This window comes from Spermophilus citellus, assembly GCF_964194105.1.
Source record: "Spermophilus citellus genome assembly, chromosome: 9".
Classification (NCBI taxonomy): Eukaryota; Metazoa; Chordata; class Mammalia; order Rodentia; family Sciuridae; genus Spermophilus; species Spermophilus citellus.
In genome coordinates this window covers 121,037,870-121,062,251 of record NC_138191.1, presented here as the reverse complement: position 1 = coordinate 121,062,251, position 24,382 = coordinate 121,037,870, and the positions used below count along the sequence as shown (strand labels likewise).

At 50.4% G+C, this 24,382-nt stretch overlaps 1 protein-coding gene across 4 annotated transcripts; it reads right to left on the bottom strand.

Annotated features, from left to right (window-relative positions):
• Positions 1-978: 978 nt before the first annotated feature.
• TRIM63 (tripartite motif containing 63) lies at positions 979-16,938 on the bottom strand. 4 transcript variants are annotated; one of them, XM_081305715.1, is made up of 10 exons: positions 16,672-16,937; positions 15,743-15,915; positions 12,501-12,669; positions 11,670-11,765; positions 10,401-10,634; positions 9,682-9,704; positions 9,235-9,359; positions 7,096-7,170; positions 1,643-1,750; positions 979-1,150 (listed from the first exon to the last, which is right to left on the bottom strand). In XM_081305715.1, exons 1-9 carry the CDS (start codon positions 16,828-16,830, stop codon positions 1,698-1,700), a joined length of 1,107 nt encoding a protein of 368 aa, XP_081161841.1. In that variant the 5' UTR covers positions 16,831-16,937; the 3' UTR covers positions 979-1,150; positions 1,643-1,697. The 4 variants fall into 4 exon arrangements, with proteins under 4 accessions (XP_081161841.1, XP_081161840.1, XP_081161842.1 ...); XM_081305714.1 differs by lacking the exons at positions 979-1,150; positions 1,643-1,750 and adding an exon at positions 3,583-3,755 and having other exon boundaries at positions 16,672-16,938; XM_081305716.1 differs by lacking the exons at positions 979-1,150; positions 1,643-1,750 and adding an exon at positions 5,229-5,797 and having other exon boundaries at positions 16,672-16,936.
• Between the last annotated feature and the right edge of the window lie 7,444 nt (positions 16,939-24,382).

Below are 24,382 nucleotides of genomic sequence, written 5' to 3'. Positions count from 1 at the left end.
ATGTGGCTCAGTGGCTGAGTTCCCCTGAGTTCAATTCCCGGTACCAAAAAAAAAAAAACAAACGACAGGGTTCAGGAAGTTTCCAGATAATCAAACACATGGAGACTCCTGGAGGGTGGTGTGCCTGGAGAGGGCACGGAAACTCGGAACCCCTTCCCACACACCTTGCCCTCTGAGTCTCTTTGTTACCAAAAGCTTAGTCCTTGTCTCTGATGCCAACCCAATAACAAGAACACGGTTTTAAGAAAAAGGGAAAGAAGGTTTATTGCTTCGTTAGTAATGGGGAAGCACAGGGCACTCCCGTCCCAGAGGCTGTGAATTTTGGGGATTCAAAGCCTACATTCCACGCGTTCTCTGTTGGGAGTTATAATTCCATTGTTAATTGGGGAGGTAGTCATTTCTGCGATCTTCTGGTGCCATCCCCAAAGTCTGTGTTGCTTCCTTCCTGTGGGGGGTGTGGGCTCAAGGACAATAACCGTCCTGATCTTCTCCTCCCTAATCTCTCCTCCCCAATCTCACTTTCTCTGAATCACTTCTATAAAAGCCTGTAGTTAGGCTGAATCACAGCCTTTGGGACCGGAGTCCCCAGTGTTCCTCCTTTGCCAGCAATGCAGTAAACCTTTTTCTTTTTTCCCCCAAGACCTTGTCTTCGTTATTGGATTGCCATTGAGCTTTAAGTAACACCGTGATCAAACTCAAAGAGTGGGTTTGGGAACCCCAATTTGTAGCCTGTAGGTCAGAAGCACAAGTAAAACAACCTGAGGCTTATGACTGATACCTAAAGTGGGGGGAGACCAAGTCCTCCAGGTAGATAGTATTAGAGTTGAATTATGTAGAATCAATTGCTTGCTGGTGTCCCCTGCAGAATCAATTGCTTGCTGGGTTTGCGCACATGGTGTCAGAACCCTGTGGTGAGAGTCTAACAGGAGAAATGGAGTTCGAGGTTGTCCCTGAAAGGCGAGTGACTCAACCGACACGGAGAGTCAACCAAGAGATTTTATTGGGGGGCTGCCCAAAGGAGAGGTAGAGAGCGGGGGGGGGGTGCAGAAAGATAAAGAAAGGGTAGAGAGAGGAAAGAAAGAAGAGGAGGAGAGCAGAGGACACAGAAGAGAGAATGTGCTTATAAGCTTTGGCTTAAGAAGAGTTGCTTGGGCTGGGGATGTGGCTCAAGTGGTAGCGTGCTCGCCTGGCATGCATATGGCCCAGGTTCGATCCTCAGCACCACATACCAACAAAGATGTTGTGTCCGCCGAGTTATACAAAATTACATATAAGAGGTTATGAGGGGAATGGGATAACAAACATGGAGGGAAATGAATTACAGTAGATGGGGTAGAGAGAGAAGATGGGAGGGGAGGGGGGATAGTAGAGGATAGGAAAGGTAGCAGAATACAACAGTCACTAATATGGCAGTATGTAAAAATGTGATGTGTAACCGATGTGATTCTGCAATCTGTATTTGGGGTAAAAATGGGAGTTCATAACCCACTTGATTCTAATGTATGAAATATGATATGTCAAGAGCTTTGTAATGTTGTGAACAACCAATAAAAAAAAATAAATAAATGTTAAAATTCTCTCTCTCTCTTCTCCCCTCTCTCACTCTCTCTTAAAAAAAAAAAAAAAAGAAGAAAAGTTGCTTACGTGGTGGGTGCTGATTGGCAGGGTGACTGGGATCACCGAGCGGATACAGTGTCCTATGGAGATTGGTCGAGGAAACCTTTGAATTTGGCGCTCTTGGCTTGGAGCCCTTTGGAGAGGAGGGGGAGGGTAAGGGATTCCATGAAGTTCTCCAAGAAGGGGGAGTCACCCACACACCCAACAGTCCCACCACCCGCGTATCCTCAGAATGCATTTTAATCAATTTGCAAGAGTTCAACTAGCCAAAAAGTTCATTAATAAAAACTTCAGACGGGTACAGTGGTGCATGCCTGCAACTCAGCGATTAGGAATGTTAAGAATCGCACGTTTGAGACCAGCCTCAGCCACTTAGCGAACCCTGTCTGAAAATTGAAAAAAGGGCTGGGGAATGTTGCTCAGTGGTAAAGCATCCCTGGGTTCAGTCCCCAGTACCAAAAAAGAAAAGAAAAAAAAATTGAAAAGAAAATGGTGGGTCCATGGGGGTACACTATTCTTTCTACTTTTCAGTATTTAAAAAATTTCCCATAATGAAAGGTTTAGGGAGGGGGAAACCTTTCCTGATGATTCTGATGTAGCAGCCTATGGAACTATATTTGAGATTCATTGGAAAAAACCCCCTCAAGCCAGCTTTCCTCTCTTGCAAGGTGATCTTAAAGGAAGTTTGTAGATCAAGAACCCTTCTTTAGGGGGCTGGGATTGTGGCTCAGGGGTAGAGTGCTCACCTAGCACGTGCGAGGCCCTGGGTTCAATCCTCAGCACCACATAAAAATAAATAAGTGAAATAAAGAGATTGTGTTAAACTATAACTTAATAATAATAATAATAATAATAATAATAATAATAATAATAAAGAACCCTTCTTTAGGAGCTAGGATGAAGCTCAGGCCTTGCGGAGCATGTGGAGAGGTCCTGGATTCAATCCCAAACACCAGAACAGCAACAAAGAACGAAATCACCAGCTTTAAGTATTCAAATTTGCCAGGACAGAAAGAGCCTTAGTGTGTTTGGTTTTGTTTCCTACTAGGGATTTAACCTAGGGGCGCTTTATTACAGAGCCACATCCCCAACCCTTTTTGTTTTTTATTTTGAAACAGGGCCTCACTGAATTGCTGAGGCTGACGATGAATTTTCCATCCTCCTGCCTCAGCCTCCCTGATCGCTGGGATTACAGGTGTGAGCTACCACGCTCAGCTTTTCCTGGAATTTAAAGGAACTGACTTCAGAGCTTAGCCTGACCTCCACCCGCCCCCATAAGTGACAAGATATGAGACTGAAGTGCCTGCTTCCCATGTAATCAGTAACCTGGAGTGGCCATCTGGAGACGGAATGTACCCAGGTTATGATACTGATTCTTGTGATTTCATGGTACAGAAGGCTTTGTCTTTCTGGTTTCAAATTATTTTGGTCTTCTGTGGGAAGATACTTTGTGAGATAAAACCATCAAGAAAACCATCAAGAAAAGGACACTGGCTAACCTCAGGCAGAAGGAGCAGCTACATTGGAGGGAGACATGAGGACAGCTCTGGGGGCTGGCAGTATTCTTTGTCTTGGCCTGAGTGGTAGTAATGCAGGGCTTCATTAAACCTTATAACTACTTTTATGCACTTATGTGTGTGCTACACAATTTTTTAAAAATTAAAAATTGAGAAAGGTCTAGAAAAGAGACCAAAATCTGATTCCTTGCAATTCCCAGTTAGGGACCAAGTTAGCCTTAGGAAAAACTCTTGGAAGGGAAGTGGGCAGAGGTGGGAAGGGTTAGGGCTTTCCTAAAGGGAGTTCAATCATGTGCTAGTTCTGGGGGAGTCATGTGAGCCAAGAACTCCCTAGTTCTTGCTGGGCTAAATATTCCATCCACCAAAAAAGTAATGAGACCAAGATCAGGCAGCACTTAAGGGTCTCAGCTTCCTTTAAGGCAGGACTGCTCCTGGCCTTACCTTGCCATTGTGATGTGCATGTCTAAAAGGCTGGACAGATTCCGCAGGGTGTATACAAGTATATACAAAGTTTGAAGTTACAGGTTCCTGGGGGGTGACAGTACCAGGCGCTCCGCGAAGCCCTATAGTTCCAACTCAACTGGACCATGGAGGTGCCCACTAGGGGCCACGTGATGCAACCTGGGAGTGCAGGAAGCCAATTTCAACTCAGAGAGGAAACAGGAGATGGAAAGGAGTCAGCCCACAAACCTCCCCTCCTCCTCCCCGCTCCCTCGAACTGCTGGAACTTGCTGCCTTCTGTGTGACCTGCTAGGTACTTTCAGACAGCCACAGCGGGGTTTTGGTGAAGCTGTGGCCAGCTTGGTAATGCAGCCGGTGTGCTTTTGCCTCTCCATCTGCCTTGCTTCCATTTTCCTTTATTCTGTTTACCCTTGGACTTGAAAACCAGCTAAAGCATCCAGACATTTTTTTTGTGTGTGTGCCCGGGGAATTAACTCAGGGGCACTCCACCACTGAGCCACATTCCCAGCCCTATTTTATATTTTATTTACAGACAGGGTCACACTGAGTTGTGGAGGTCCTTGCTGAGTGGCTGAGGCTGGCTTTGAACTTGTGATCCTCCTGCCTCATCCTCCTAAGCCGCTGGGATTACAGGTGTGTGCCACCGAGCTACAACCCAGGCTTTTTCTCAGGCTTGTTTTCTGGTGAACCAGAGCAACAATACATCAAACCTCCTCTGTAAGGACCATCTCAGGGCTAGTTTTCCATGGAGCTTGCATTGGGAAATGCTGGTTTAAAGATGCTTCTTAAACCAGGGGTGGTAGTGGAACAGGGGTTCACTTGATGCTTTGACTATAACCCTCATTGCTTGGAAACTCACTTGACTTTTTCTTTTTCCCAAACTTCTCTTCCCTGGCTTTCTCCTCCCTTGTCTTCTTTCTCTGATCTCCTTCCTGATCTCCCCTCTCTAATCTCACTTTCTCTGAATCACCTCTTGAAAAGCCCCCTGTTCCTATACTGAAGGGCAGAATCTCAGCCTTTGGGACAGGAAACAGTACATTTCCCCTGTGTTTCTGCTTTGCTAGCAAAGAAATACATCTTCTTTTTCCTTTTTCTCAAAACCGTATCCTTGTTATTGGATTGGCATTGGGGACAAGGACTGAGCTTTCTGCAATAGTGGCACACATTTGTAATCCCAGCTACTTGGAAAGTTGAGGCAGGAGGATTGCAGGTTCAGTGTCCCTGGATTCAATCCCCAGTGAAGGATTCAGAAATGACAGCCCCCAAAACGGTGGCCTGGGAAGACGGAGGAATATGGAAAAACATTGATAACATTGATCCTTCCTCAATACATGCTTTCCCAGTGTCAAGACAATCCCTGGGAAGGAGCCCAAACTTGATCCTTCCCCAAATAAATCCTTTCCCAGTGAAAATACAATAGGCCCTGGAGGGAAAGAGGTAGGTGCTGAATGCTGAACTCTGGACCCTCCATCCTTGCCCAGTAAAAACAAATTTCAAATTCTCACACCAGTTTCCTGAGTGCCCAAACTGATGGACCCCCACCACCACCACACAAAAGACCCCCTTCTTGGGTGAGATATAAGTCTCACTGAACTCCCTAGGGAAAACAGGATGAATGAAAGAAAACTCAGATGGTTTGTAATAACAGGAAGAGAGCTTGTGCATTTATTAAAACAACATAGGACACGAACTCAGACCCCCACCACGGCGGGGATGGGACCTGAGATACAGTACATTTCCCCTTCCTAGGCCCCTGAGTGCTGCCCTGCCCCCCCTCCCCTATGAAGGAAGGAAGGGGGTGGCTCCATCTGCCTGGCTTTCTCCCCCTCTTTCTGACAATCAAGCGTTATACAAAAGTTCCTTTACAAAAAGCACCAAATTGGCATACATATACAAGTATATACAAAAAGAAAAAAAATCACATTTTAAAAATGTACAAAATATTTCATTTTGCACCAACGTAGAAAAGTGTCCTTTGTGATTGTTTCAAGCACGTTTCCCATTCTGGTTCAGTGGCTGCTGGACACAGCGATGGGGTCCTACTCTAGTCCCTGCTCTCTGAGCAGAGATGACACACCTCCCTATTGCAGCTGGGCCCCGACCCCTCCCACCCGGGCCTGTCACCAAGGCAGGTGGGCCCGCCCCCCCTCCCCAGTCTCTCTGCATCCAGAGGGTCTCTCATCCAGCTCCTTATTGGTGTCCTGAAATTTTAAAAAGAGGCACTTGGTCAGAAAGGGATTCAGACCCGGAGCTTAAGAAATGTAGCAACTTAGAAATATAGCAATTATTTTTAATTTTTTTGGAGTTGTAGGTGGACAGAATACCTTTATTTTATTTGTTTATTTAAAAAAAATTTTTTAGTTGTTGATGGATCTTTTTTTATTTATATGTGGTGCTGATAATTGAACCCAGTACCTCACACATGTTAGGCAAGCGCTCTACCATTGAGCCACAACCTCAGCCCTTACTTATTTATTTTTATGTGGTGTTGAGGATCGAACCCAGTGCCTCAGGCATGCTAGGCAAATGCTCTGCCACTGAGCCACAACCCCAGTCCTTTTTTTTTTTTTTTTTTTTTTTTTGTAGTGCTAAGGACTGAACCCAGTACCAAGCAGCGACTTAGAAATAAAGCCATTAAACCACATTTCCTTCTGGTCTCTTCCTTTTAAAACCAAAGTGGAGCCCAGTGCAGTGGCGCACACCTGTAATCCCAGCAACTTGGGAGACCGAGGCTGGAGGATCACAAATTCAAGGCCAACCTCAGCAGCTTAGCAAGACCCTGGCTCAAAACTTAAGAAGGGCTGGGGGATAGCTCCATGGTAGAACACTCACTAGCATGTGTGGGGCCTTCTGTTTGATCACAGGTATTACAAAAAATAAAATAAATAAATCTGTAATTTTTAAAATGTTAGCAATGAATTTTCAAAAACTTTGAATCCTATGCTGCCTGATGAAAACATCTCAGTGGACCTAGCCTGGCTTAAGGCCCCTTGTCTTTTCCCTCAGTGGCCTGTCTTTTCCCTTTCTGTGTAGAATTGCTTTACACTGAGGAGGGTCACTTACATATAAAACGGAAACTTTCTATGATGAATAATTTGGGTTTTTGTTTGTTGGCACTGGGAATTGAACCCAGGGGTACTCTACCACTGAGCTACATCTCCAGCCCTTGTTTAATTTTTTAATTTTTTTTTTTTTATTTTGAGACAGAGTCTTGCTAATTTGCTGAGGGCCTCACCAAATTGCAAATTACTAAGGCTGGCCTCAGACTTGAGATCCTCCTGCCTCAGCCTCATGAGTCTCTGGGATTACAGGCGTGCGCCACTTCGAGTAGCTGGTTTTCTCATTAAAGGTAAAGAGTAATAACCTTGCCCTTCATGGGTTTAAGACACACACTGGGAATAGGACAAAGTGTCACCCCCAATGCTGGCATGGCACTGTGCAAACGGTAGGTACCTGAGATGTTATGGAAGGAATGGATGGAGACCCTTGGAGTTCTTACCTTCCTCCTTCCCTTCTGTGGACACTTCCTCTCCCTGATCTTCCTCTTCCTCAATGAACTCTTCCTCATCCTCATCTGTGACAGAGATCAGCTGTGTTAGGATGGGGCTGCTTCCCCAGACCAGCTGCCAGGAACAGCCAGGCTGCGGGCCCTCTCCCCCTGCCCGGCTCCAAGGGCTACCAGGAGGCCGCAGAAACCCGTCCCGAGGCCAGGCCTCCATGTTCCTGCCTCCTGGGGACTCTTTTCTCCCCTCCAGCTGCAGGGTTTATCCCTGTTGGCCTATGGCCACAGAGACCTGGGGGGACCTAGGGAGCAGCCCTCATGCCTCTGCACATCTCAGACAGACAGAGGTTGCCTGGGGAGCACAGGACAGACTCCTCCTTCTCAGGTCAGAGATCATTTCACTCCGCTTTTGAAATCGGCTTGCTCAGCACCCAACCCATCTTCCTCATTCCTCAGCCCACAGAGGGGAGGATATGGGAAGGAACAGGTCTGGGGCCATCTCTGCTCCTTACACTGAGTACCAGAGGGACAGTGACCAAGCTGCAAGCCTGTGACCCCATTTTCTCATTCTGGGGCCTCTCCTTCGAGCTCTCCAAACAGGGAGCATGCCCCTTCCCCACCCCTCTCCCAAATCACCTCCTTAATCCTGTGGGACCCCTGAGGGGTTGTGTAGTCAGGGTTTGTCAAGTGTCTCCAAAATGCCTCCAAAAGCCCAGTGTGGGGAGCACACCTGTAATACCAGCAACTCTGGAGGCTGAGACAGGAGGATTGCAAGTTTGAGGACAGACTCAGCAATTGAGTGAGGCCCTAAGCAACTTAGTGAGACCCTTTCTCAAAATAAAATAAATAGGGCTGGGGATCTAGCTCAGTTGGTAGAGTGCTTGCCTTGCATGCACAAGGCCCTAGGTTCGATTCCCAACAACAAAAATTATAATAAATAAATTTTTAAAAAATCTGGGGATGTGGCTTAGTGGTTAAGCACCCCTGGGCTCAGTCCCTGGTACCGAAAAAACAAAAACAAAACAAGCCAAAATGCCTCCAAAGTCACAGTCAGCATGCTAGCCAAGGGCCTGGGTTCTGTGCGTAACCCAGGGAGTTTGTTGTTGTTTAACCATTATCACAACCACTGCTCACTTTAGCTTTCACTGGGGACTCACTGTTTGCCAAGTGTTGTGCTAAGTGCTGTATACACAGCATGTCATATACCCTCAGCAGGGTCCTGTGAGCCAGATGACCCACAGTGGGATTGGAGTGGACTACTCACTAGCTGTGTGGCCTTGAACCACTTGCTTATCCTCTCTGAGCTTGAGTTTCCTCAACTACAAAATAGGAATGATAATAGAACCTATCTCATAAAGTTATACTGAAGGATAGGACTGATGTTAAGGGCTTAGTGCGCGGGACATGGAAATCCTAATCAACCGGCTCGGTAACTGGCAGCCATTGGTAGCTATTGATGGTATCCTTCCATTTTACCTACGATGCAACTGAGGAAGGTCATGTCCACAGGCAACACCCACTCTTGAACACCTCAGCTTAGGGAGGGAAGCCATGGAGCAAGGAGGTGATCTACAGTAAGGGATGGATCCATCCGTTGCTATTTCAGCTTTAGGACCTTTGTTTGGTACCGGGGATAGAACCCAGGGGTGCTTAACCACTGAGCCATGTCCCGGCCCTTTTTATTTTTTGAGACAGGGTCTTGTTAAGTTGCTGAGATTGTCCTTGAACTTGCAATCCTCCTGCCCCAGCCTCCCAAGCAGCGGGGATTGGAGGTGTGCATCACCAAACCCAACTTCAACCTAGTTCTTGAAGTTACAAAATGAAGCTCAAAGAGGTGGAGGGGGACCTTGCAAAGGTCACACAGATAACACACAAATGGCAGAATTGGGATTTAAACTCAGGTCTGTCTAATTCCTGACACTCCAATCTTTGGATTATCCATAAATAACTTATTGCTCGACAATTATGCCCTAGGCACTGTACTGGGCTCTGGGCTCAACTAGAAGTTGGCCGCATGAGTTTGGCTTGGCAGCTGGTGGGGTTGTTAGTGTGGCGGCCTCCCCACGGGGCTTGGCGGGAGCAATGCTGGCCTTCGGGGCCAAGCAGACAGACAAGTGGCACCACGGCCTCCTTTACCTGTCCCAAAGTCGATGGCCCTGAGGGTGTCCACTATGTGTTCTAGGTCCAAAGTAAAGTAGTCCATGTTTTCAAAGCCCTGCTCTATCTTGCCCAGCTGGCAGCCCTTGGAAGCTTCCACGATGCTGCAGGGAGAGAGAAGGGTGAGAGCATGAGGCTCAGCTCCGGGGGTCTCATAGGGCAGCCCCGGCGGTCTCATAGGGCAGCCCCGGCTCTGGGCCAGGCCCAAGCCCCGGCTTCAGGGAGAGACTCCCGGAGGCGGGGGACAAAGTGTTTCCTCTCCAGCCTCACGCAGAACGATGGTCCAAGGAAGTGGGATGCACAGGCCAGAAAAGCCATCCAGGGGTCCCCTCCCCACGGGCCTAAAGCTCAGGGGTCCTACTGGACAGGCATCGGGGGCCCTGCTGGGCGTTGGGCGATTAGGCCAGAGGCCCTGGGGACACTGACCTTTTGATGAGTTCCTTGGCACTCTGTGGGGGAAGAGAGGACAGAGGTTAGGACTGCAGCCAGGGGTAACCCCAGGAAATGTGCAGAGACAGTGACTGGGTGCTGCAGATGGACGCTGGGTGCCTGTCCCTAGCCCAATGGTGACCCACACCCCACCTGAGCTGAACGGAACTTGGATTCTCCCCCTCTGTCCATGGTCTGCACGTGTCTTGGTCACCACCCTTGGACCCTCCCATTGGCCTGTAGGAGGCCAGGATTCTCCAGGTATCAATCCAAGTCCTCTTACAGCCTGAAGCCTCCCAGTCAGAAGCAGCCTAATCACCTTTTCAGGTGCAAAGCCCAGCCCACAGGAGCTGAGGAAGTTTTTAGTGAACTGAACTCTGACGTCTTACAGCGAACCTTTTCTGTCATCTCCCCACAAGCTCTTCCAGGCTGGGCCTTGTTCACCTCTGTTTCCACCTCAGCGCCTGTGCTATACTAGGTGCTCAATTAATTGCCTCTCTGTGGACCCCTGTATGTTGGAGCTTCCAAAGTCAATTCACAACCATCCTCTTATTTGATCCTCATTAAATCAGTAAGAGGAAGGTAGCTTGTTACATGCCCACTTCACAGATGAGAAAACTGAGGCTCTAGGGTTTAAATGACTTGTCCAAGGGGCCATGGGTAGGCAGTGGAAGGGCACACCCTGAAGCTGCCCAGGCCTTCTGAGTCCCACTCACCAGGAGGAACGTGGCCCCGCCAGGCTCGTCCAGGGACTGGATGGCTGTCTCCACCAGCTTGGTGGACTTGTCGAGCTGCCCGCGGTACTGCTGGATGAGGGCCTCGATGAAGCCCAGCTTCTCCTCCTGCTCCCGCGTGATCCGCTGCAGTAACTCGCTCTTCTTCTCGTCCAGGATGGCGTACAGGGTGTCGAACTTCTGACTCAGCTCTTCCTTCACCTGGTGACTGTTCTCCTGGGGACAGAAATCCCATGGTCACATCCCGTGGGGTCCTTACTACGTAGCTTTAGAGGAGGCCTTATGACATCCCCATTTGGCAGAAGGCAAAGTGAAGGCTGGTGAGGAGGAAAGCACCCGTGAGGTCCCAGAGACGCTCAGTGACGTGTGGAAGCTGGTATCGTGGAGAACAGCTGGAGACTCAGGTCACAGATGGTGACCCCTCTCCAGGCCCCAAGTTGCACATTTCCCTCCACGTGGGGTTGAGTTTGAGGCTGGAGGCAGGAAGGTCCGCCTCACTCCCAGGTGAGGTGGAAGTCAGCTCCCTGTAGCCGCCCCAGAGGAGGGGCAAGCTCCCTTCCCCCCAGGACGCCACACCTGAGCTACCTGCTCTGTACAGTGGATATGACAGTAGCGCCTCTCGGATGGGGAACTCTCGGAGGCCATCAACTTGTCCCCCTCCTTCCTTTGAACCCACCCTGCCCTCAACTTTTCACCCACTGGCAGTTACTTCCCCAGCTCATCTCCAGCTCCCTGCCTCAAGGGGAGACAGGAATCCTGGATGCTTCTCCAGGGCTGGGAAAGTCCCCTTCTGCCCTCTGCAGTCTTGCCACTCAGAGTGTGGTCCGTGGGCCTGCAGCTTGGGCAAACCCTGGGAGCTTGTCAGAAATGCAGAGTTGCATGCTTCCTCCCAGACCTACCGAGTCAGAACCCCCGGGGTGGGGGGGTCATGTGCCTCTAACGTTGGAGGAGCTTTGGTCTCCACAGCACACTGAAGTGTTCTGAAAATTACTAGTGCTGAATAAATGCTGGGGATGATTGGCAGGCACTCCCTGGTCAGGGACCAGGTCTGTCTTGGTCATGCCCGACACAGCTGCGCTCACGAGGCATTTGCTAAGTGAGCAGATGGATGGCTTCATCTCTCCCGGCCATCTCTGTGGATTACCGGGGCTCCAAGCTGCAGCCTTCATTCACAACCCAGGAGCGAGTCTTTCCCAGAGACCAGTTTTACGGGACTTCAAACCTCCAGGCAGGGCTCTTGCGTCCCCTCACCTTGGTCACTCGACAGGAGTCCTCCAGCTGAGTGATGATGGTCTGCACACGGTCATTCCCCGCCACCAGCATGGAGACGCAGTTACTCAGTTCAGTCTAGAGGGGAGGATGGATGGGAGTCAGGAGGAGAGACACAGAAACAGACTTGGGCTGGCATGCTCAAGCATGGCAGCAACATGGTGCCCTCAGTCCCCTCTCTGCTAGAAAGGGTCTCCAGCTTTACTAGGGTGTCACTCAGGTCATTGCAGAGAATATCAGAGAGATCCTGCATCCTTTATTTACAGATGAGGCCCAGAGAAGGCAGCTGAGCTGCCCAAAACACACAGCCAGGTACTAGCAGAGGAGGGGCTGGTAACTGAGAAAAGAAATAGAGTGGGAAAGTTCTAGAAGAAAGAGATCAAGAGAGGACTAGAAAGCAGGGAGAAAGAGTACAGAAAGGGGGGCTAGAGTTTACCATGTGGACAGGATGGTGAGGCCAGGGGCCCCGGGAGAGGGCTCTAGGCTGCCTCCCGTTGCAGGGGAGTATGGAGTCTGGAGCGCTGAGGCTGGGGTGGAGATATCTGGGGCCCAAAGTACACAGGATGGAGAAGCCGTGGCCTGAGAGGGCCTGGTGTCCTGGCGGTGGGGTCTGGCTTCTCCCCTGTGGCCACACCCAGGGGCTCTCAGATGGTTCTAAGTATAACCCATGAGCTCAGCCACCTCCCCCAGGAAGGCAAGGGCTGATGTCCCTGCGGCCTGGGAAGTCCCTCCCGAGGGACTATTCCTAAAAGGGCTGCTCAGCAAATCAACAAGGATCAAATCCACCTCCTGAGAAGCAGCCCAAGCTGGTACCTTCTGTCCCTGGAAGACACTCTGCAGCGGGGCCACCTCGCAGGCCTGGTGGGCTCCGAACACCTTGCACATGGAACACGTGGGCACCTCGCACGTGAGGCAGTAGATGTTGATTTTCTCATCTTCGTGCTCTTTGCACATTGGGTGGCTGCCCTTCTGCAGGGGCCGGCTAAGGTGAGGGACAGTCACAGGTCAGGGGGCGTCCCGAACCCCTCCCGCGGCTTCAATCACGGGAGGACCAGCACCAGGGAAACGATGTCACCAAACCCATCCCCACATCCCAGGACTCCACTGCTGGGCTTGGCTTGGGGCTCTGCCAACGCAGAGGACATGGGATGGGTCTCAGAATTCCAGAGAGTGGACTTGGAGGTGGTTTGGAAAATAGGAACCCTCCCTCCCCAGTGAACTGACTTGCCCAAGGTCACCCAGCCTGGCAGGGCAAGGGAGGCTAGAGCGCTTTGCTCTAATTATAGTCACCGCAGCTCTCGGTTGCTGCAGACTGGGCTCTGAACTAAGCAATTTATACTGATGGCCTCATGTAATTCTATATTTAATCCTCCAGACTGTATCCTCCACCCAAGCTGAGACGCTCGCCTGGTCACTTCGTCCCTGAATCTACAGTGGACAGTACCGGGCGCGAGGAGATGTCATTCAATCCAGGTAGAAAGAATAAACCAATAAGCACAGCCTGGCGACACCTGAGGCTCAGAGAGGAGGCCACGCGCTGCTGAGTCACACATCTAGCACAGGGGTGGCCGAGGACAGGGGTGGCCCAGAGCCAGCTTCGACTGACTCCCAGGGAGTCTCTCCTGGGTCCAGAGCTGCGGCTTTCTCTCCTCTACACTCATGCTTAGAGCACCTTCACTGCGTTCTCCACTTAGGGCTTCCGGCACGTTCTGTGTCCTTCTCATAGGGTAAAATCGGCCATTTCCCAACCCAGGTTGGGGTAGGCCCCACCCCTCCGGCTAGACCATACTCTCATCTGAAAGGTTCCCAGTCCCTGACATCACGGGATCTCATCCACGTCAAATGATGACTGTCCCCCTATCCGTGTCAACGCCTCACCTTCCAACAGCCTTGCGTGACTGGTCACACCCAGGCTTTATTGTCCCCTCCAGTTCTGGACTAAGACTTGTCTTTTTGCATCCTTGAGCCCAGGGTCTCCATGCTGGCAGGAGACCACCTGTCCCCATGCCCTAGGGAAAGAGCTCCGGATGGCCGTGCAGAGGTGCGGCAAGATCCTGAGGGTCAGTGGCCTAAGCTCACCTCCCTCCCGGGGACCCACCCTGCCGAGCTCAGGTTTCAACATCTGGATTCAAATCAGATTGTTCTGCCCCTTATTCATTGTGGTTTTGGACAAGTGAGCTCACCTCTCAGAGCCTCAATCTCTCTCAGGACTACTGCAATCGGGGTGGAAGTTGTTTGTAAAGAATGTGAGGCACTCTTGTGCTATGGGTGTCCTATTGAGGAATTTGGAGCCTGACCCCACAGTATGTAGGTCGTACAATATGTAAATCAATGGAAGTGTAACTGATGTGATTCTGCAATCTGTATACGGGGTAAAAATGGGAGTTCATAATCCACTTGAATCAAAGTGTGAAATATGATATATCAAGAACTATGTAATGTTTTGAACAACCAACAATAAAAAAAGAATGTGAGGCACAGGGCATGGGACAGACCCTCAGCACAGGGCAGCCGTCATTACCACTTGACTCTTCGGAAAGGCCTCAAAGGGTTCGAACAGGACATGCTCTTAGGTCCATGCTGGGTGGGCCGATTATTTGGTACAATTTCAATTGTATTTTAATTTCTTTGATCAACAATATGTTTATATTTTTGTAGCACTGAGTTCTAGAAATACCAGGGGCAAGATAGCCCAAGAGTTAAGAATACTCAGATTGTGGAATCAGTCATAGATTTAACACTTGCTGGTTGTGTAACCTTGGACAAACCTCTGACCCTCTCTGACCATGCATTTCTTCATGGAAATAAGAATGCCTGAGAGGATTACACAGGAAAAATGTATAAAAAGCATTGAGTACATGCCTGCACATAGTTCTCAATGAATATTTGATTTTAAACATTTCTTATCCATATCTTATTTGACAGTCACAATAACAGATTTTTTTTTTCTTTTTTGTACTGGGGATTGAACCCATAGGCACTTTACCACTGAGCCACATCCCTGGCCCTTTTTATTTTTTATTTTGAGGCAGGGTTTTACTAAGATGCTTAGGGCCTTGCTAAATTGCTGAGGCTGGCCTTGAACTTGCAATCCTCCTGCCTCAGCCTCCTGAGTCTCTAGGATTACAGATATGAACCACTGCGCCCTGCTACAGTAACTGATCTTGTTGTCCATCCCGTTTTGCAGACAGGGAAAATAAAGCCCCAAATCCTCGACCAAGAGGTCCCAATGCTTTAGTAACAGAAGCAGAAGAGCAAATACCATACTGCAGGCCAGAGTGTTTGGTCACTGGCCTGGTCTGTCTCCCTTGGGCAGGGTGCTCCAGGGGCTTGGTGAAGGTTCTGGAGCATAAAGACCATCTCATCAGAACGTCCTGACCTTTTTTCCTCCGGTGCTGGGGCTTGAACCCCGCCTTGTGCTGGCCAAACACACGCTCCACCACTAAGCTATGCCCCCAGCCAGGGCGTCCTTTTTTATAAAGCTCTCCCTCCCACACGGCTCTGTCTCTGTCTACTTGGAGGCCCGACATGACACTGTACAACCCCACCATTCAAGTTCTGCCTGAGACAGAGCTGCTGTGTTGGCTGGGTCAACCCAGATCCTCGGCTTGCTTTGCGGCCGGGAATGCTGGGTACTGACTTTGCCTCTGTGGGCCTCAGATGCCCATGGAATGGGGCTAACAAAAGTCAGGCCTGGGCCATGGGGCACCTAGAGGAAGCATCCATGGCCCGGCTGCAGGGAAGGGGGAAGGACCGTTGCTATTATCCACAGCCTGGCTGTGTTCTCACGGGGCACTTTCTCTGCCCCCCGGGGCCACGCCACTGGCTCCTGTCTCCTTTCCTTACACCTCATCTTTCCCCCCATCTCTGTCTCAGTGTCCCCCAAGAGGGCAGCCTAACCCCCTTCCCATGCACTGGGTGAGCTGAACAGCCACAGGAGCCACTCCTGCCTGAGGAAGACGGTGGCTCTGAATTGCGTCCTTGCCCAGGGACGCCATCCTGAGCAGACACAGCAGGAGGACAGTGCCTGGGAGGTGGCCGGGGCCTGCGCTGACCTGGAGCACTCCTGCTTGTAGATGTCGATGATGTTCTCCACCAGCAGGTTCCTCTGCAGACCGTACACCCCATGACGATCCATGATCACCTCGTGGCGACAGGAGGGGCAGCGGAAACGGCCACCAGACATGGACAGCGAGCTGCTCCGGTTGGTCCAGTAGGGATTTGCAGCCTGCAGGTGACCAAGGCAAGGTGAGGCGTGTGCCTCCTCGGTCGCTTCCTGTCCCAGTCTCCTAGCCTTCCCCTGCTCACTCCAAGGCTCTGGTCAAACCTGATCACCTGCGCTCCCCGCAACCGATCCAGGAGCCCACAGACCTGGGTTCAAGTCACCTATTCTGAGTGTCGTTGGGCAAGCAGCCTTATCTCTCTGTGCCTCCGTTTGCCCGCCCATGAGAAGGGCCTTATGATTACAGCAAGGTCCTGGGACTGCCACTTCAAAGATGCCAGAGGGACAGGACATTTCCTGCAGTGTCCCTGGGAACCCCGCCTCCCGCCTCCCAGCCAGGACCTCCACTTGTCTTTCTCAGGGAGATGGAGCCCCTCCTGCCCCATATCGAAGCAAACACCCTCAAAGGGAAGATGCCCCTGCTGCCCAGGGCCGCCTGCCACCCTCCTCCCAGAGCTCCTGGCCCTGCCACCGGGCTGGCTCGGCCCCAGGGGTCTGGTTTCTCTCTCCTCTCCGCCTGCCTCCCCCACTTATCGCTCCAGGCATTTGACTCTTGACCACAGAGTGAACAGGGAGGGCAGGCGGGGCGGGAGGTGACATGCGTCATGGAGAAGGACTGGGGCGCAGAGCCACCCCAGCCCCCTCCGCCCAGTCCTGAGCCACCGTCAGGCCTCCCTCTGGAGGGGAAAGAGCCAGTCCTGACTGGAAGGGTCCTAGGCTCAGGAACCACTGGGCCCCTGGACAGGCCATGCCGGCACCGACCTGGAAGACGTCACTGGCGCACTTCCGGCAGAGGTTGTGCTGGCAGGGCAGGATCACCACCGGCTTGGTAAACATCTCCAGGCAGATGGGGCAGATCAGCTGCTTCTCCAGGTTCTCCATGGGGTTCCCATCCTGGATCAGGCTTGATTTATAATCCATATCGCTGGAGCGAGGCCGCCTCCCCCACCACCTGCTTCCGCAGACCTTTGCCACCAACACTCGCTTGCTCAGATCCTCTCTGCTGTCTCCTCCGGGAGCCCGAATTCTGTCTTGGGCAGAGGCCCCTCTGGTATTTATAGCTGGGCTGCAGTCACATGAGCCCCGGGAGGGGACCAGCTGAGCATTCCGATGCCAAGTGGCCAGCCGGGCTTGTGTTTCCTCCAGGCCTGAAAGACTTGGCGCTCTCAAATCGCAGGCGAGGATGAGCAATCGCTGTTCCCCTGGGACGGGGGGCGTAAACAAGAACAGCCTGTTCGGAGGCTGGTTTAGGGGAGGGTTCGGTACCCAGGGTACCCAGAGTTTCCTACAGAAATTGGTCTTCCCCTGGCCAGGGTGCAGAGCCAGGGAATGGGACCCCGAGAGGGGGCCACTGGGATGCCAGGAGTTAATAGTGCCCCCTCACCAGCCTGATCAATTCCAACCCCTCTCCTACAGCAGCTCCCAAGATGAGGGATCAGGGCAGCTCCCCCTGCCTCAGACCTGAGTGTGGCATTCTATTGGGGACCCTGGAGACCCCACCCCAGGCAGCCTGTCCCTCCATCCCTTGCCTATTTACCCTTGTCTACTTATAGCACTTAATGCTGAACGGGCTCCCTTGAGACATAGCCCAGTCCCTCATTTGACAGATTTTTGATATGGGTCACGAGGAGAAAAGGACCTTGTTCAAAGTCACCTAGAAACCTGGCACGGTGTTGCACGCCTGTAATCCCAACGATTTGGGAGGCTGAGAAAGGAGATTGCAAGTTCCAGGCCAGCCTCAGCAACTTATGGAGGCCCTAAGCAACTTTGCAAGACCTTGTCTCAAAATAAAAAATAAAAAGGGCTGGGACATGGTTCAGTGGCTAAGCGTCCCTTAGGTTCAATTCCTTGTACAAAAAAAAAAAAAAAGAAAAAAAGAAAAGAAAGAAAGAAAAGAAAGAAAGAAAGAAAGAAAAAGAAAAGTCACTTAGGAAGGAAGCGGAGAGGCCAGGAGTCTTATTCATTCATCAGACATTTTTCTGAGTATTAAGTATACAGCAGACACCAAGGTGACAGAAGGATGAGTGATCCATTTCCCTCCCTGACATGCCCACAGTCCGGGAAGGGAGATGGATGGGAATAACTCTCCAGAGCACTGCCTGGACCATAGACTTTAGCCAGGGGCTCCCCTGGGTTCTCTGCATAAATCTTAAATCTTTTTTCATTTTTTGGGGTCATTTTCTTTGTTGGCAGGTAGAAGTCATTAGAGCAGTTCCAATGGCTGTTTTTTGTTTGTTTGTTTGTTTGGTTTTGGTTTGTGGTACTGGGGATGAAACCAGGGGTGCTTAACCACTGAGCCACACCCCCAGCCCTTTTTGATATTTTATTTAGAGACAGGATCTCATTGAGTTGCTATAGGGCCTCGCTAAATTGCTGAGGCTGGCTTTGAACTCGCCATCCTCCTGCCTCAGCCCAGCCCGATGGCTATTTGTAAGGTAGGATCTCATGTAGGAACCTTGGGGTCACCCAGCCTAAGGTGCCAGGCAGAAGACTGGAAGCAGTGGCCTCCGGCCCCAGGCCAAGTCTAGGAGGTCATGCAACACGTGGGGAAAGTGTGCCGGACTCCAGAAAGAGGGCAACCTGGGCCTGAGAAAGAACTAGCAGGTCAGTCACAAGGGCTGAGCGGCCAACCCCGGGAAAGAGAGGGGAGGAGAAGAGGAACCAGAGCAGGGCAAATTTGAGGATGGGGTCCCCCTCCAACCAGGCACTAATGGCTGGTTTCTGGCGATCACTTACCACGCGCCTGGCTCTGTGCCGAGCATCCTGAGGCGTTATTTCATTTCATCATCTCACTAACCTGCAATATAACCACCATATCCCCACTCCACGGGGGGGTGGGGGGGGGACACTCAAGCACAGAGAGGTATACCCACAGTGTAAGGTCACATAATGAGTAAGAGGTGGCTCTGGAGCCCGAGCTCCTCATGCCTCTGCTTGATTGTGGCAAGGTGACACTGCCAGCCAGCCAGGGGTGGGAAGACGAAGATTGAGAAGAGACCATCGCTTCCTCCCTGCTCACAGCCCTTAGGATTGTTCAACACTGGCAGCACTGTGTCCAGGGAAGGTGGGCTTCCCGCTGCCACCCGGGATAAGGCACAAAGACTGTAACCATCACATGGTTAATTCCACTCTCTTTTGCCTAAGGAGGTGGTTAAGGCCAATGAGACCCAAGGAGAAGCCTTCTAGCTAAAATTAAATGGTTTCCTCCTTGATAACAATTAATAGGGCTGGGGATAGAGCTCAGGGTTCAATCCCCAGCACCACAAACAGATAAACAAATAAAAATTAATATTCAAACAAGGTATGGTGGCACATGTCTGTAATCCAGTGGCTGGGAGGCTGAGGCAGGAGGATTGTGAGTTCAAAACCAGCCTCAGCAAGTTAGCATGGCTCTAAGCAACTCAGCAAGACCCTGTCTCTAAATAAAATATAAAAAGGGCTAGGGATGTGGCTCAGGGGTTAAAGGCCCCTGGGTTCAATCCCTAGTACCCTCCTCCCAAAATATGAAAGAAGAAAGCTCATTAATGCTTTATTTCGGGGGTAGGGGGAGTACCTGGGATTGAACTCAGAGGCCCTTGACCACTGAGGCACATCCCCAACCCTATTTTGTCTTTTGTTTAAAGACAGGGTCTGGCTGAGTTGCTTAGCCCCTCACTTTTGCTGAGGCTGGCTTTGAACTCACGATTCTCCTGCCTCAGCCTCCTGAGCCGCTGAGATTTTACAGGTGTGCACCACTGCACCTGGCTCATTAGTGCCTTTGAATGGGGTCCTGGAGGGTGGGCAGACATTTTGCAACCATGAGGTGTAAAGTCTGAGGAAGATGTCAACTCTCAGAGATGACAGAGGGGAACTATAAAAAAGTCCCTGGATTGTTGATGCCACCATTTTGCTGCCAATTTATCCAACTGGTAACTGCCCACCTCTTGATTAAGATGTGAGATAACAAAAGTCACAGTATCCGCCCTCATCATGGTCCTGCAAATATTCATGATTCCAATGTCTGTGTGTCAGCGAGCCTCAGACCCCTGATTTCAGGGCAGACTTGTTTTCTCCCCTTAAGTGAAGATTTGTTGGCCATTCCTATGGGATACTCCCTCAGCACCTAAAACTCACATCCCCCACACAGCACAGCACCTTCCCCAGCCTACCTCCTCCTTCCGCTTTTCTTGCCTCATGCCTCAGTGGGCAACACTACCAGCCACCCATCTGCACCTAGCAGGAAGCTGAGAGTCCCTTCAGGGTTCCCCACCCTCCGCTGCATGCTCAGCCAGTTTCCAGCTTCTGCCTGTAAATTCCACTGTCCCTCGGGACTTTGAAGACTAAGAGCAAAAACGGTATCTACCCACCCGGGGTTCTTCAGTGAGGGGATGGGTGAGAGTGCAGGGACAGAGCTGGGACCTCTGCCCCCGCCGCCGACCATCCACCTTCTCCAGGGCTCTTCCTCCTCCTCTCTCTCCTTTCCTGAGGTTGGCCACTCGGCCCTTGTGACTGACTGGCTGGTTCTCCCTCCTTCCTGAGGTCCTGCACACTTTTCCCGTAAATAACCTGAGATTCGGAAGAGACTGAGCATTTGAGCAAGATTTTTTGAGGCGGTATAGACCATGCAGAGAAAGGGAGGGATGGAGTCCATTCTAAAGGTTTGGGAAGGCAGGGCCACTCCCACCTTTGAGGTGATGGGTGAGAGGCGCAAGGAAGGTGACTGAGGTCAACTCCCGGCTCAGCAGCAGGAGTGGGTGGTGGAGAAGGCTGGGACCCTCCAGCGTGGGACACAGGAGGGAGAGCCCTGGGGAAGGTGGAGGCCCCGCAGGAGCAGAAGGCCCTTGCTTTGTCCCGGCAGATCTGTCATTTGCAAGGGGCCATTCACGTGGTCCTGTTGACTTTCTCAGCCACACTTGGCAGCCCAGGTGCCAAGCAAATGGACAGTGGGATCGACTCCAGCCCGGGCATAGCAAGGCTGGCGCTGTTGAGAGTCCGGGGTGAGGCAGGCAAGTGCCCGCGTGGGCCGCGCTGGGCATCAAAACATGTCTTGTCATTTAATCCTCACAACAGCCCTGTGGGGGAGGTATTATGATCTTTGTTCCCCTGTCCCACAGGAGGAAATGAGGTACAGAGAGTTAATTGGCTTGGCAGAAGTCACACAATCACAAGTGACAGAAAAAGGCTAGGGTTCACGTCCGAGATAGCCTGATTACTAAACTTGTGCTCCTCCACCAAAGCATTTATTGAGTGCTTATTATGTGCGGGGCATTGTGCTAGGTCCTGTCCATTCTTCCTGCTGTCCAGTCCTCCAAATAACTCAGGTTGGGATCATGATTTTCCCTGTTTTGCAGCTGAGTTACAGAGGTTCAGAGAGGGGAAGTCATTCAACGGAGTTTCAACAGCAATGAGTGACAGAAAGAGCATCGGAACCAGAAAATTGTAAACCATTACCATTAACAATTATCAGAAATACTGTAAGGCTAGGGCAGGTGAAGTGACTAATATAGAATATATCACTGTTGTGTCTGGCCCAGAACTCTCTCTTTTTTTTTTTTTTTTTGGTGGGGGGGATACCAGGAATTGAACTCAGAGACACTCGACCACTGAGCCACTATTCTTTTGTTTTGTTTTGTTTAGAGACAGAGTCTCACTGAGTTGTTTAGCACCTCAATTTTTGCTGAGGCTGGCTTTGAACTCATGATCTTCCTGTCTAAGGCTCCCAAGCCGCTGGGATGACAGGTGTGCACCACCGTGCCCGGCCAGAACTCTTAATCACTACATTTTACTGTCTCCCTCTCTGCAAGTCTATTTAATAGAAACAGTTATTTTTACTGCTTGTTAATGAAAGTTTCAATCATATAAAGGAGAGAATAGTCTAATGCACTCATGTAATCCAAGCCAGCTTCAACTCTTTCAACATTTCCCAATCTTATTTACCTATACCATAAAATATTTCTGAAATATTTTAAAGCAAATGTTAGCCATTGAGTTTTTTTTACATGTAAATACTATTTAAATTTTTTTTAATATTTATTTTTCAGTCTTCGGTGGATACAACATGTTTATTTTATTTTTATGTGGTGCTGAGGATTGAATCTAGCACCCCGTGCATGCCAGGCAAGCGTGCTACCTCTTGAGCCACATCCCCAGCCCTACATGTAAATACTTTAGTAAGCATTTAAAATTTTTTTTTAGTTGTTGATGGATCTTATTTTATTCATTTATTTATATGTGGTTCTGAGACTGGAACCCAGTGCCTCACAAATGTGAGGCAAGCGTTCTCACTGAGCCCCAGCCCCAACCCTTCAGTTTGTATTTCTGATGATTTTTTTTTTTTACATTATCACCATGCCATTATCAAACTTAAAAAAAAAATAGCAAAAATTTCTTTTCTTTCTTTCTTTTATAAAATTTTTAGCTACAGATGAACACCATACCTTTATTTTATTTATTTTCATGTGGTGCTGTTTGAACCCAGAGCCTCACTTGCTGGGCACTGGCTCTACCATTGAGCCACACCCCCAGCCCCATTTTCTTGCTTTTTTTGGTATCAGGAATTGAACCCAGGGGTAATTAACCACTGAGCCACGTCCCCAGCACGTTTTAAATCTGAGACAGGGTCTCGCTAAGTTGCTGAGGCTGACTTTGAACTTGCAGTCCTCCTGATTCAACATCCTGAGCTGCTGGGATTACCGGCATGTACCACCTCACCCACCTAGCTGGAATAGGCTTGTTTAACCCATAAGTCTATGCTGTTTTTGATTCTCACTACAGAAGGGACTTTTCAGAAACCTGAGATTTTGAGACCTTTTGGTTCAGGGGACAGAACCCTGACGTGGGGCTTGGACACCTGGACTCCAGCTCCCTGTCTGCGGGGACTGGCAACGTGATGCCTATCAGCCACACCCACCTGCGGTGTCTTCAAAACTGCCAAATGGAACAACCACAGGAGATGATCCCCAAAGATCCTGCCCTGTCCCTGGTGGCCGGTGTGGGGGTGGGGACTTGCCCAAGATGACGCAGCCCCAGGGGTGGTGATGCTGGAAAGGAAATAACTCACCGTCTTCCCTTTGGTACACACAAGGTTCCGGATTGTTTAGATGCTTCCCGGGGACACCGAGCAGATCTCTTTCACCTGCGCGTGTCTGCTCTCCCACGCCCCCTACCGCCCCTGGAGGCTGGTGTCCGCCTTTGGCTCCGGATTTCCCCTTGCAGAGGGGTGGGGGTGGCACAGACACTGGTTTTCTTCGGGACCGAGATCTCTGCCAAGTGTTTTGATGCCACGTTCATTGAAGAATCTTCCCAAATCACAGGATCAAACCAATGGCCATTTGATCCAGTGGCTAAAGCCAGAGCAGCTGGCAGAGGCAGGTTCACCGGGTCTGGGGCATAATGCAGCCCCAAGTGCCAGGACAAAGTCCACCAGGCCCGGTCCATGTGCCACAGAAGAGAGCAGGGTGTCCCGGGACCTTGTCATTCAAGACTTGGGCCAGGGGACGCAAAACTCCTCCCACTGTCCCCAGATCTGGTCAACATTGTGGACAGCTACAACGACTCTGGGAGAAAAGGAACACCCAGGGGACATGAGAGCCAGTAGGGTCTGGAGGGGGCTCCACATTGAGGGTCCTGAAATAAAGTAGTGAAAGTGCTCTACAAACTGTGAGGTGCGGTGACTCTTATCTATCTGAGCACACAGCAAGGAGGGGGCCACCCAGGACTAACAGATCTGAGGCCAGGTGTCAGCTCTGTCACCAAGGGAAGGTTAACCTCTGTGTGTCAGTTTACTCATCTGTAAAATGAGAGAAGGGCATAGATCTCTCTGGCCCTTTCTACCCCAAAAGTCTAGGTCTGGGTGACTATCCTTTGGGTGACCGTCCTCCCCTGCACTCTATCCTTTGCTGAAAACTGATGTCACAGAGGGGGGACCATGCATATGCCCAACACAGTCAGGGAGTGATTGATGCTCCCTGTCATCCCCTGGACAGTTTCTGTGGCTAACTCTGTGGCCTGTGGACTTTCTCTCTCTCTTTTTTTTTTCTTCTTCTTCTTCTTTTTTTTTTAATTCCAGACTTTGTCTTGCTATGTTGCCCAGATTACCCTTGAACTCTTGAGTTCAAATGATCCTCTTGCTTCAGCCTCCCAAGTAGCCAGGACCACAGATATGTGCCACCCTGCCTGCCATCTGTGGATTATCTACTGCTGCATAACAAATTACCCCCAAAACATGGCAGCTTAAATCAAAAATCAACATTTATTTAACCGAGCATGTTGGCAGACACCTATAATCCCAGCAATTTGGGATGTTGAGAGCCACAGCTGAGTCGGGATGGTGCCTGGCACTGCCAGAAGGAGTGGTTGAGAGGTGGTGGTTGAGAGTGGTTGAGAGCCATTAAGATGATGATAATTAAGTTAAGCTGTGTATAATTGCTGTGACTAGATGATGCTGGATTGGGGCAGGCTGTGTATTCAGATGTATATGGACCCCTGCTGTCTG

Coding starts and splice junctions, on each gene's coding strand:
- TRIM63 (XM_081305714.1), bottom strand. CDS start 16,830: ATGGATTATAAATCAAGCCTGATCCAGGATGGGAACCCCATGGAGAAC. Junction 12,670..15,742: donor TACAAGCAGGAGTGCTCCAG/GTCAGCGCAGGC, acceptor CCCTCACCTTAG/CCGGCCCCTGCAGAAGGGCA. Junction 11,766..12,500: donor GTGTCTTCCAGGGACAGAAG/GTACCAGCTTGG, acceptor CCTCCCCTCTAG/ACTGAACTGAGTAACTGCGT.